The sequence below is a fragment of the Plodia interpunctella genome, chromosome 6 (genome assembly GCF_027563975.2).
Source record: "Plodia interpunctella isolate USDA-ARS_2022_Savannah chromosome 6, ilPloInte3.2, whole genome shotgun sequence".
In the NCBI taxonomy this organism is placed as follows: Eukaryota; Metazoa; Arthropoda; class Insecta; order Lepidoptera; family Pyralidae; genus Plodia; species Plodia interpunctella.
Window position 1 is genome coordinate 10,949,215 of NC_071299.1, and position 13,606 is coordinate 10,962,820.

The 13,606-nt window shown below is 37.4% G+C and overlaps 1 protein-coding gene across 2 annotated transcripts in view; it reads right to left on the reverse strand.

The window, feature by feature from the left end:
• Positions 1-13,403, reverse strand: part of Rsph3 (Radial spoke head protein 3) — a 30,343-nt gene extending 16,940 nt beyond the window's left edge. The window contains exon 1 of one of the 2 annotated variants that reach the window (XM_053747006.2): positions 13,043-13,403. In XM_053747006.2, the coding sequence (XP_053602981.1) occupies positions 13,043-13,170 (128 nt within the window). In that variant the 5' untranslated portion in view covers positions 13,171-13,403. Of the gene's footprint in view, positions 1-2,865; positions 3,781-13,042 lie in introns of those variants that run through there. The other variant, XM_053747005.1, reaches the window with a different exon arrangement.
• Positions 13,404-13,606: the final 203 nt, after the last annotated feature.

Sequence of the window (13,606 nt, forward strand, 5' to 3'; positions counted from 1 at the left end):
GACAGAGACGGGTAGACCTTCAAAAGTAACTTAAGCTACCTTATACCGAAAAAAAAAAAACGCTGAAGATGTCGCGGGCAGCCTCTATAGTTATACATCAGATAGAAGATAATAATTATTTCTGTAGGTCGGTTTAAAATTTAAGCCACCCTGAATTGTAAGTTCTCATTCCCTTGAGAGCCGACAGATGTCCCTCCGATCGTTTATCAATTATTTATTAATATTTTACCACAAGTTTAATTTTCATCGTTAATTTTTAAATTCGTGCCGTCTTTCTCTCTTTTTAATTCGAGTACTTTTCTGGTTTCTTCCCAGACATAAAGCGTCGGAGTCCAGAAATCGTTTTTTTTCTTTGTATGGTCTTCATCCATACTAATATTATAATGAGAAAAGATTTGTATTTTTGTTTGTAAGGATAAACTCAAAAACTACTAGGTCGATTTTGATGAAGTTTGAAACCTTCAGGAGTGAAATAGGCTACTTTTTATTATGGTTTTACCCGAGCGAAGCCGGGGCGAGCCTCTAGTCATTCATAATTGCCAGACCCTCGGCACGCATATTCTCCTTGACAACATCAAGCCATTTCTTAGAGGAGGTTACAGAACGTGCTCTAAGAAGTCCTTAGATGAGGCACTTTTTAGAGGAGGTTACAGAATCTCCAAATAGTTTTCTTATATTACAAAAATACGCGAGTTTGTACACTAATCTGACTCAGGAGTAGTAGATATTTCTCTTCGACCACCACTAGAAGGAAAACATCGTGAGGAAACCTGCACTAGACGATAATTCAAGTGTCTGAACTGGAGAAAGTGTGTGGATTGAAGAAAGCAATGGCAAACCACTTCATTAATATGGCCAAGAAGTTGTAGTGTGAGTTTCATACCGCTTAATGACCACGAGCCTCAGCAATGAGGGTTATGACTTAAGGAAGGAAAGGATACAAACAAAAACTACTGTTCCCTCGTGAACGTACATCTGTGGGTCGGTCCGTGACGTCATATTGGGGTCAGCCGCCGCGGTGACCCACTTGCCACGAGGTCGTCAACACTTACAACCTATTTCAATATTATTATTGCTGATTTCTGTGCGTTTTAAATTTTATTTATATTACTAGTCGTAGACTCTTACTTCTGATTGGTTGAAAATTTTTATGGATATAATTATGTACTTTATGATAACTAAAAAGTTTTTTAGATATGTGTATGTAGTGGCGTGTACTTTGGAATAATTCTAGCTATGTTAGTTATATTTTTTATTAATTCTAAACATAATCCTCGAAAATTTGACGACCTCGGTGGCGCGGTGGTAAAGTGCTTGCCTTTGAACCGAGAGGTCCCGGGTTCGATCCCCGGTCGGGTCATGATGGAAAATGATTTTTTTCTGATTGGCCTCCGGGTCTTGGATGTTCATCTATATATGTATTTGTTGTAAAATATAGTATCGTTGAGTTAGTATCCCGTAACACAAGTCTCGAACTTACTTTGTGGCTAGCTCAATCTGTGTGATTTGTCCTAATATATTTATTTATTTAATCCAAAACAGCGTCCCTTTTTGAGGAGTGATATTCTCTCCATTCAAATTTGCATATATCCATAACAGGTGAAACGAATTGTTTTTATTTTTAATTATTTTTTATTTTTAACACCACATTTTACACCTGTAAACTCATGTTTTAAGCTGTTTACAACAGTATAAAGCTATTTGAATACTATGAATACTCATAATTATTCTAATACTTCGTTACTACCTCAAAATTTTTTGGAGTCTGCACAATATGTAGTTCTGTTGTTTGAAAATGTTTTTGTGAAAGTTATGGTTATATAATTGAGTTAAGTAATTGAGAGAGAAATTTTGGTCTCAAGGAACTATTCTCCATTAACTTGATTAAAACTTAAGTGACAAATAGCTGATTAAAGTAACGAGTATTCCGGTTTAGATATGTACTATAACTTTTCTATTTTTCCTATATTGTACAGTATGTGTTTTTACAAATAAACTTTATTTCATTCTATTTTTTCACAGGTATAAGTAAAATTCTTATACGGTATAAAAATACGATGTAATTAGTAAATTACGTAATAACATACCTTTGTCAGTAATGTGCTCCCTGCAAAACCTGATAATTTGTGGAAAATCTATCAAATTTCGAAAGCCATGATATAACCACGGTGAATTTATTACATTATCGGAATTTATTCAGTATGATAAACTCAAATATGTGTAGATAAAAAATACATATTGGTTTTTATTATCATGAATTGTAAAAATTCTTGATAATAACAATCAAAACTAGGGTAAATAGAGCCTTCATACTTATTATGAATGCAAAAAATGCAATAAGTACGCTTGTACCGACATGCATGTATAGAAAAACAGAGCGAAGTGTTCCAACATGAGTATCATAAAGTTGGTGGAACACGCCGAATGAAAATTGGAAATCGTCACTCAATTACAATATTATTTAGAAATGGCGCCAACCAATCTTCTTGCTACATGTTAGTTAAATGAATATGCGCTCGAGTCGCGTATCTGGCCAAAATAGATAATGAAAATATACTGATTTCGATGAAAGTGTTCCAACCGTACCTCCGGTGAAGGAAAACATCGTGTGGAAACCTGCACACTGGTTGATTATTAATTTGTGTGTGAAATGGAGAAGGCAATGGCAAACCATTCCATTACTAATGCCAAGAAAGTTGTTGTGTGTGTTTCATTCCACGTAATGAATACGACCCTCAGCCATGAGGAATACGACTCTAAAGAAGAATTCTAACCATGCAATAATATTCTGTAATTATCCTTCTAGCTAGTTTTCTATATTTTAGAAACTGTTATCTATCTATATGATATGAAAATATTATCTACCTGATCGGTTTTTCATTAATATGCCGTATGCCCATCACGCCAGCCACCAGCGCCCTGACGCCCCCAAACACCTGTCCCACGTGTATCTTCGGAGGCCCACTCACTATCCCACCGTTGGGAATGTTCTCTTTATTCTCCTTCTTCTCTTGAACAGACCGCCTCGTCCGGGCATTGACCGCTTTTGGTTTACTCGCGTAAGAATACACTATTTTATCTCTCTCCTGTGGCGGGTATAACGTCTCCAAGCCCAACAGACAAGCCACTTCAGGAGGAGGCAACAGAAACTGGCCAGTCTTCACGGTAGTAACAAACCGAGGCTTCTCACCATCATTCGAACCGGAAATTTTTCGCACACGACTTTTCCGCCCCGGCGAAGGAGACTTGTCCATCTTCGGAGACACCTTCAACTTATCCACATCTGGCGCTAAATTATCTATCCTAGGATGTGACTGGCTAATTAGTTTGCTAGGTGAGGTATTATCTTTAGAACTAATGTTAGGATTGGACGCTGCTAAGAGCCCGTTTCTTGGTTTATATCGAATAGGTCGACGTAAATTAGCTTGGAGTATTTCTTTTTCTTTTAACCTCCTGAGTTTGAAGTCGAGAGCTCTCGAAAATTTGGGGTCTAGTATAGTCTGAGGGCCCGATGGGCTGTCCATTGTGTCTCCTTTGATTTCTTCGTCTCTTTGCAAAGGTTTCACAACATTGACGTTTTTCGGTAGCGCGCTCTCGGTGTTTTCAACTTTCTCTTCCTCATGATTGAGTATGGTGAAGGCAGTCGAGTCTTCTGACGGTAATTGTACTGGTGGCATTTTGTCACATGGCGGATTGAGACCAGCAGGTATATTCAGCGGCTAAGACCACGTAAATACGAATAATGGTTGATTTGATTACGGGCGAGAGGGGCGGCCGGCGCGGCGGACTAACGATCAGTGTGGCCGGCGGCCGGCTCGGCCATCGGATAGGGTCACCACATACGTAAATTGGTCTCCGTAATAAAAACCTCGAGTTGAGAATACATTTCATTAGTTGTTTTGTCTTTTGTTGTAGTAGATCACAAAGAATCTGCATCCTCCCCGTGTACTTAAGACGAAAAGAAGTAAGACGATTTCAAAATTCTTAAAAAAATATATGTTTCTTAATTTATCATAATTTCCATGACATTATTCCTATAAATATATTTTATTATTTATGTACATTATAACGTTTTTATTCCATCGGCGGTAAACAGAATCGAAAGTTGCCAAAATTCAAAGGTCATGTTTATATTAGTAATAGGCTTGTACGTTCAAGTTTCTACAGAGCGTATCGGTGCAATTTAAATTCAAAAATAAACACGATTTTGTTTTGATTATGCCAGGATCGTTCAAAATATGCCACGAAACCACGGTCTGCAACAGCATCGATAGGCTGCGGTGATCACTTTCCATCACGTGAGTCTCATGTTTCCTCAGTATTAAAAAAGAGGAATATTCCCGTTTCCGCAAAGAAAATTGCCATGGTCGGCAACCCTACCCGTGGTCACACGTGGTTTTAGTCGCGCCGCCAGGTGGCGCTTCCGACGTTTGTCTTCTACGGGCTGCTACTGCGGCATACATTAACGCGCACGCGCCCACGTGCTATAACAAGGGTAAACATGACGAGGCGGCTCCTTAAGAACTAAAAGGGAAAAGTGTTGTTCACTATTTAAAATATTGCTACATTTATTGAATTGTTATTAGAATGGAAATTTATATCTCAGACGACGAGACAATATTATATTTCAGTGTTAAAAATGATTAGTATAGATATCTCCTCTCGTATATCATATCTGTATCTATATCTAATATAGATACAGATACAGTACCACGTCTTTATCCTTTATGAGGTTGACAGAGCCAAGAGTTGCGAAGTACAAAGGATATGTTTGGTGTATGTTGAAATTAAAAATTGTGATAAGTTGCTAGCCTATCGCCTATGAGAAAAAATATACCAGTTCATTTACTTTACCTTAATTGACCCTTACTATAGGACCTGGAAGAGCCGCAGCTGGCACTTAGTATGTTCTGTTTTCGCTCCCAAATCAACTTGTAAGACGTTTTGCAACTCCGTTTTGTCTGTTGCTAACAACCCGTTTTGTCTGGGCCAAACTCTAAATCGATATTTTTTCCTTAACAAATAAATACATAAATATATTAGGACAAATCACACAGATTGAGCTAGCCCCAAAGTAAGTTCGAGACTTGTGTTATGTTATACTAATTCAACGGTACTATATTTTATAACAAACACATATATAGATAAACATTCGGATAAAGACCCGGGCCAATCAGAAAAATATAATTTTCCATCATGACCTGACCGGGGATCGAACCCGGGAACTCTTGGTTCAGAGGCAAGCACTTTACCACTGCGCCACCGAGGTCGTCATAAATGTCTTCTTAACAAAATTTAATTACAATTTGTTCTTATTGTTAACCCGATTATAATACATATTTTAGCATTTCACTTTAATACTACATGCTTATTGGTCATGGAGTATTGTCTATCTGTCCCCTACCTGCTTTTGAAATGAAAATTCTCTTTGCCTCTGAGAATATAAAATTTGAAGAATCTGATACCTTGAAAATCCCAGACTATGCGAATAAAGAGTTAAGAGCTATCCCTTTGGTGATGTGGCGTGGTCGTATTCTAGGGCGGGAGCTGAACATATTGACTCATTGTCTTCTATCCCTTATTTCATTAGTAACGATAACATAATGATGGCGCAATACAAACACATGCAGAAAACGATTTATTACCACCATAGAATGTCTAAAATTGAAACATATCACCATTGTATAACACTGAAAATGTGTAACAAAAGTATAATTTAAGTATACTTAATAATTATGCAAATTATGGCCTTGCTTCGTCCTTCCAACGAAGGCTTGCCGGATGTGCGTCAAATGTAATGGCAGGGTACGAACCCCGTTTTAGTGAAAGGGGGTCAAATACTTTGGAGGTCATCTGGTGGTAGTTAGTCGCATTTTTTCATTCACCATTGAGGTGTTTAATACTGACATGGACAGACAGAACTGGATACAATATAAGTCTAAGCATCTCTTGAAAATAATATTTGACTAGGTGTATAGTGATAGGTGAGCAATATCGATAAGACGAGAGCTGACAGCGAGCAGTTCCCAATTTTTTTGACAATGTATTTAAAGTATACTCGTATGTACAGAGGTCGTTCTAAAGCTCACTTTTCAGCGAATGTCGCATCACGCCGATTCGGTGCTGTGACCTTCTACGATAAAATTCATATCTCTTTTTGAATATCTATATAGAAAATTATACAGGCGGTTGGTTCTCAGAGCGTTTCGACCGCTGTCATTACGATCCGTCAATTTCCTTGCGGAAGGAATCATTTCTTAAATCAATAATTGATTTTTTTAACTCAAATGGTTAAACTAGGAAGGTGAAGGGAAACATCGTGATTATTGTGTGTGAAATGGAGAAGGCAATGGCAAACCACTCCAATTAATAATGCCAAGAAATTTGTTACGTGTAAACACACGTAATGACCACGACCCTCAGCCATGAAGAATACGACTATGAAGAGTTAAACTAATTAAATAAATAAATAAATATTTTAGGACAAATCACACAGATTGAGCTAGCCTCAAAGTAAGTTCTAGACTTGTGTCATGGGATACTAACTCAACGATACTATATTTTATAACATATACATATATAGATAAACATCCAAAATCCGGGCCAATAAGAAAAATATCATTTTCCATCATGATCCGACCGGGGATTGAACCCGGGACCTCTCGGTTCAGAGGCAAGCACTTTACCACTGCGCCACCGAGGTCGTCAAAATTATTCAAAAATTGTAATGACAGCGCGGCCGTAACGGTCGAAACACTGTGAGAAATACCCAGGCCTGATTAATATTAGTAATGGATGCATATCCCAGTCAGGTCAGCTTGCCGAGTCACTCATCCATTACATAATGAAAGACCTTCACTTCGAGTGTGGCCACATACAACAGACAAGTTGGTCGGACCGCATTACCAATGTTCTGAGGTGTATAGACAAAATGGGTGGAGCTTCATTCCACCATTAAAAAAAGAAAAATCTCTCTGAACCATCTTAAAATTATGTATAACAAGCGGCCCATCCCGGTTTCGCTCGGCTATCATGATAAACCTAAACCTTCCTCTTAAATCACTCAATTAAAAAACCATACATTGGGACATACAGATAGCAGGAAGCGACTTTATTTTATACTATGTAGTGATGAAGGGAAAGTTTACCGGACAGCAAGATGTCTTGGCTCAAAAACATGAGAGAATGAATGAACCTTTTTCTCTCTTTTGGTCTAAGCTTATTGGTTTTATTTCACGGTCTTTGAAATATTTAAGTCTGTTTAATTTTTCTTTCTGTTCCTTTACTTTGGCGTCGGTTAACGTCCGTAATATATGATTAAACATGTACGGAACAAATGTACATATTTCTACCCATATATATATAATAGTTGCAATAGAGTTATGAAGATGTTAAGTATATATATTATCTATAGGTTTATATAAGCAAGAAAGGATTTAAAACACAAATAAGAAAAATATATTCAAGAACGTCGGTAAAAGATCACGCAAATAAAGCCGCGCGTCGGCTGTAGTCCATTATGCGAGCCCACCCTTGCAGCGCGCCCTGGCCTCATACATCCCTTTATCAGATAAGGCGGCCTGGCTAACGTGAACCGTCACTTACTATGCCCTGTTCTATAGAAATTATTACATGAGAAATATATAAAGAAAGTTACAATGTTATTTTAAAAAGTCTTGATGTAGTTGGTGAAATTAGACACACTAAATATAGGTTAATTACATAATTTGATTTGTTTATAATTAAACGTTATTGACAGATGTACTGCTTCAAATATAGTGTTTTATTCCGGTGAAGGAAAACATTTTTTTTTGACGGTTCAATTGCAACGTGTTTATTGACATATTGAAGCGGTGTTGGTGTAATGGATAAGACGCCCGCTTGTGGATCAAAAGGTCCCTGGTTCGAATCCTACTCGTGTCATATGAGTTTGTATACAAATCTGACTCATATATAGTAGTTTTCATTGACCACCACTTGCTTCCGGTGAAGAAAAACATCGTGAGGAAACCTGCACACTGGTTGTTTATTATTAACTTTAGTATTAACATTAATAATGCCAAGAAAGTTGTCACCACGACCCTCAGCCATGAGGAATACGACTATGAAGATCATTGACATATTGGGTAGGATGTAAAATGCTTTTTTATCCAATGAGGATAATTGTATAGAGAGATTTTAGGCTATACTCATAAGTATTGTCAATTGACGTCTCTAGAGAAGAGGCTGCGGTGAAGTTTGTTGCGCCGCTTCTGCGCTTCGGAAGTCGGCAGTATATTCCGTTTTAAGTAAATTTTCGTCATCAATAAGTGATGTATTCAACGTAGGCTGATATCCATGTTGTATAAAGAATTCTGAAAGTGTAGCCAGTAAATTTTACTATTTTGGTTAACACGAAGAAATAGTAAGGAGATCAATCTAGTTATGAAATTTAATGGAATAAAAATTAATACTCAGAAAAAAATATCGACAAACAGGCAACTTTAGTAAATGAAATACATTTTATATATATTAAGGACCGGAAATACAATGACAGTCCGTTCTAATCGCCATCATTCGTTATTTTGGCCGGAAGCGGTCACCATGGCGACTCAATCCAAACTCCCCCTCCTCCCTCCCCCCTGGCCACTCAAGGTTAAGGGCAATGCTCCTCAGACCAGCAATTAGATTACAGACGTTCGATGCTGATAAGCCACATGCTGACTCAAATTGCAGTATTTTTTAGTCCATAAAATTCTATGATTTTGAAGTAAAACTGAAGACTATGGCTACGTTCTTGAGCTCTACTCCAAAAATATATCTGGATTTTTATTCATGTTCCATATTATGAGCTAATTATACAATTTAACCTGCCGAAACCTGCTGAAACTCACTAATACGAACTAAACTACTCAATTAATCTTCTTGAAACTTTGCAAACATGTAGTTTAAAGTAAGGACAATAGGACATATTTTCATCCCGGAAAAATAACTGCTCCCGTTGTAAATACACGCTGTTGGAATCGCTGGCGATAGCTATTTTTGTCATAAATTAGACGTCTTCGTTCAAGCTTTTGTGATAGATTCGACCGGACATCAACACACAAAAATTGATCGTAAAATCGTCGCTATTACCATCGCACAAAGATCAGGCAGGATAACTCAATCTATAGTTCGCGGTACAGGTAAATTTGAATACAGTTATTAATTTATTTCAAGTGATCATACAAGTCAGATTCACACATTTAAGTTAGTAAAACTATTAGATTAATACTATGCTATGTTACTTAGAAGCTACGTTGGTATTAAAACAATATATCGTGAATAAATTAATTTTAGAATAAAAGTAACGTTGTAGTTGTACAGTCGTCTGTATATAAATAAACCAGCCAGTCTACATCAGATATGATGAACAGCTGTGACGCTCCACGTCATGGAGCATGCAAATCGTGTGATACTTTAAGTCAACACGGCAATACATTACGATAACGTTCACCACTGCTTCAAAACACTCGGAATAAATTTAATTCAGAGGTACCAACATCGACTCAATAGCTCACAGTGGTTAAGAGCACTGTCCCGGATAGGCAGAGGATTCGGTTGTCGCTCGAGTCCCGAATTGTTTTCATCTCATTATTAAAATTTAGTTTAAAATACAATAGTAGCGCCCTCGAGACAATTAAGGAATAAAAATATCAAAATCTGAGTGTTTAATTAGATGGGATAAAGTCTCGCATAATTCGTTCTAACTTATTGTTTTAAACGCCTTGATTATCTTTGAAAATAATCTATCATTGAGAATGCAACTTGAAAATGTAACTTTTTACTGTCTGATACTCACATTAGCAATAAAAGCTTGCTAAAATACATTATTTATTTATTTATTTATTTATTCTTCTTTGTTTACATTTGAAGGACCTGGCAAAATATAAAGTACACGTGCAAGTGAGTGTGCGAACTTGTAGCTTGATGATCTTTATCGCTCGTGTGCGAATCATCGTCGGCGGTCCAAATCTTTCGGAAAATCGGTGTGCAAAATCATTGTAGCTCGCGTCGACCCTTACGTGTGGCAACACAGCGAGCTGCGAGCCGATATTATATTGATATTACTAAATAACACAAAGCTTTTTCTGCTGACAACATCGCAACACAGTGTGAGCAAGGTCATTAACTTAAAAACCGCGTATTTTAAGTTTGTACGTCTATCAACCACTTAAGGAGTCGTTGATGTTTTACTTAAGATAATTCGTAGACATGTCGTGCTACGGATGGCTACAAACGCTACGAGACGCTACGAGCAATCGTAGCTATCCGTAGAATTTTTTGTCGTTTAGCACTCCAACAGACTAATAAAATATGTGTGAAAATTTGCTTGGTATTTGAAGCCATCTTTGTATAATTCCTGAACGGTTCATCAGATAAGAGATTGTGGTAGCCTATATAACCTATAGATAACCTATAAAAATCACGTTTGTAGTTCTATATATTATTTAGGCTAGTTATCTACTATCTCTTATAAGACGACCTCGGTGGCGCAGTGGTAAGGTTCTAGCCACTGAACCGAGAGGTCCCGGGTTCGATCCCCGGTCGGGTCATGATGGAAAATGATCTTTTTCTGATTGGCCCGGGTCTTGGATGTTTATCTATATATGTATTTGTTATAAAATATAGTATCGTTGAGTTAGTATCCCATAACACAAGTCTCGAACTTACTTTGGGGCTAGCTCAATCTGTGTGATTTATCCTAATATAAGTATTGTAAGTATTGTATATTGTAGGGGCGTTTAGGAATATATAAAGGTGGCTTTAAATATCAAGCCAATTTATACAATATATGCTCAGTACATCGTCATTTGTATTGGAGAGCAAAAAGTGTTTTTTTTTATGATATGGATTTCTTTGGATACCTGCTCAATGTTAACAAGTAGACCCGGTGCAATTTGGCTTGTGTTTAACAAAGCCACCCGTATGATGGAATATAGAAATTCATACATATATAACATTCTGGCCTTCTTTTTTAAAAAAACTAAAACATCAAGTATTTAATCATATTGTTTCAGTACTATAAATTACATCCACAATATTCAATAAAAGTTCGTTTACACCAACACTTATAACTGTTAAGTGGATGTAACTGGCTGTTAGAGGTACAGATTTAGCTGACCTTGAAGGGTCGTCGTCTCGCGGCGGAGTGGACACGCGACCGCACGGTTCAAGGTTCGAATAAAGGAATAGAATACCGCACACTTAGTTTATTATAAATGGACAACACCCATCGGCCCACACTAAGCCTAAGCTTGAACCGCGGGTTCGATGGACAAACACAGAAACGGGTACAACACACCCAGAACCGTAGACAAATATTTGTGATCACAGGTGCAAAATATATTTGTTCGCGCTGGGAATCGAACCCAGGACTTCCAGATGGCGGCGTGGGGACCACTACGCGATGGAAGCCGTCAAATTCAACCAAATTATTCCTCGCATCATCAGTGTCAACAAACAAGATTTAGGAAATGTAAAACTTTTTGCATCGATACCACACCTGATTAAAATTAATTTAGTGAGGCTTTTATCACGTCAATAGATAAAAAAAACACATATTTATGGATATACATATCCTAATCCTGACTATCCTAATTCGAACTAATATTATAAACGCGAAAGTAAGTTTGTTTGTTACCTCTTCACGCTCTCTCTACACAACCAATCTTCTTGAAATTTTGCAGTATTTTGAAGTATGGAGAAGGACATGGGGGGCACACCTTTGATCTCAGAAAAATAACTGTTCCCGTGAGAAATTCACGTGGACAAGAATTATGAATTAAGAATTATGCCCAATTGTGGCCCGCGCCACAAGCTAATTAGGCATAATTCTTACAGATTGATACTTATCATACTTTCAAATCTTTTTTCATTACGTAAATACGTTTGATGTTGTAAAATACAGCGCAATTATGTGTACAAACAAACCTGGCTTTCCAAATCGTCAGTTTACGTCCGCCCTATACAAAACGTCGTCACGAAGTCTGTCATTATAATTGTGAGCGATTATTTTCTTGAACGGAGCCCAACGCAAATTGCTTTCTAGCGTTTTCGTAACGGACTAAGTTATGGCGTCATATAAAGTAGACGACAACTGTATGTTAAGTATATGTTTTGTTTTTTTTTTAACATTCACTACGCGCTAGTAGGTACGCGTGAATTTTTGGACAAAAATACCCATTTGTTATCTAAAATTATTTTTTTATTTATTTAAATAATTTGTTATCCCAGTTTTCATCTATAGTCTATACATGTATACGAGTATAATCTACACATATAAAACTGTAAGTGGGTATGTCTGCACATAGGAGATATTAAAGAAAAATAATGAATTATGGAGGGTCTTTATGCGACTAATAGAAGCCACAACAATTTTCGATGAATCTGCAAATATCAATTTAGATAATAATACCACGGCCAAAATAATTACTAAAATATTTTTATAGCTTAATTATATGAATGTTAAAATCGTTTGATAGCGATTTATTCCGTGTCACCGTAATGTCGATGGTATCTTCATCAGGACATGCAATCATTTGGGCTTAAGTCACGGAAGCGCGAAATATTTTCAAGGCGGGAAAAAGGAGCGTGGCTGGTTTTGTTAGAAAGAGAAAGGAGTTATCAGAGACATGCAAACTGACAGTCTACAAAGCTTATCATGTGTGTCGTAAATAAATTAAAAGTTATCCTAAACATCCGAATGTTTGTGATTTTGCACTATATATAGTTAATGTAAAATAGGTTAGGTACCTAGGTTGAGTGCAAACCGGGGCAAAAGCTAGTTAGTAATTAAAAATGTTTAGATGCATGATTAATATGAGACATGTTTTGTCAGACCATTTATGAAGGAGCTAATCAACGAACATTTCGTAGTTTCTATTTGAGCTTCTTATTACTGCAAAAACCAGCAATGTATGTTGAATCGGCGAACTCTTAGGCTGACAGTGAATTTCTAAAGTAGCTTAAAATTAATGTTAGTTCCACATGGCTTGTAACAATAATATACTCGTACACTTACCATGACGGGTCCTTCCTGAGTTTCGCATTGTTGTAAAGGGCCCTGGGCGTGCTAGCATATGTAAACGGGCCCTTGGGCTTTGGTGCTTGTGGGCCCTCGACGAGGACTGATCGCACGGAGACACTCATGCCGCCTCAACACAAACAAATAGCACTCCTCACAGGCCGCGAACAGGAAGCAACACATTAGGAATCTTGGACCCTTCTTTGTCAAATCCCGCACTAAATTGTGGACAAACCATATGGTTTATGTTTGACAGCTAAGACGTCAAAACACATTCGAATTTGGAATCTAAATGGTAAGTACAATCGATCACAGATATTTTTTTAAGGCCATTAACTCAAGTCACTGTCCTGTGTTTTGGTTGCGTATCGGAGTGGCAGTCAACAAAATGGTTGTTATGGCGACGACGCTTCCGGTCATTGCTTCGATGGATATACGAGTACATGCATTTGTATGATACGAAGATTGCACGCTGACAGTGTATGCTGTTAGGGGAATTCTGTGGCCGTGACCTTGAATGCAACTATCCCTATCCATACTTCTATGTTCATTCATTTATAC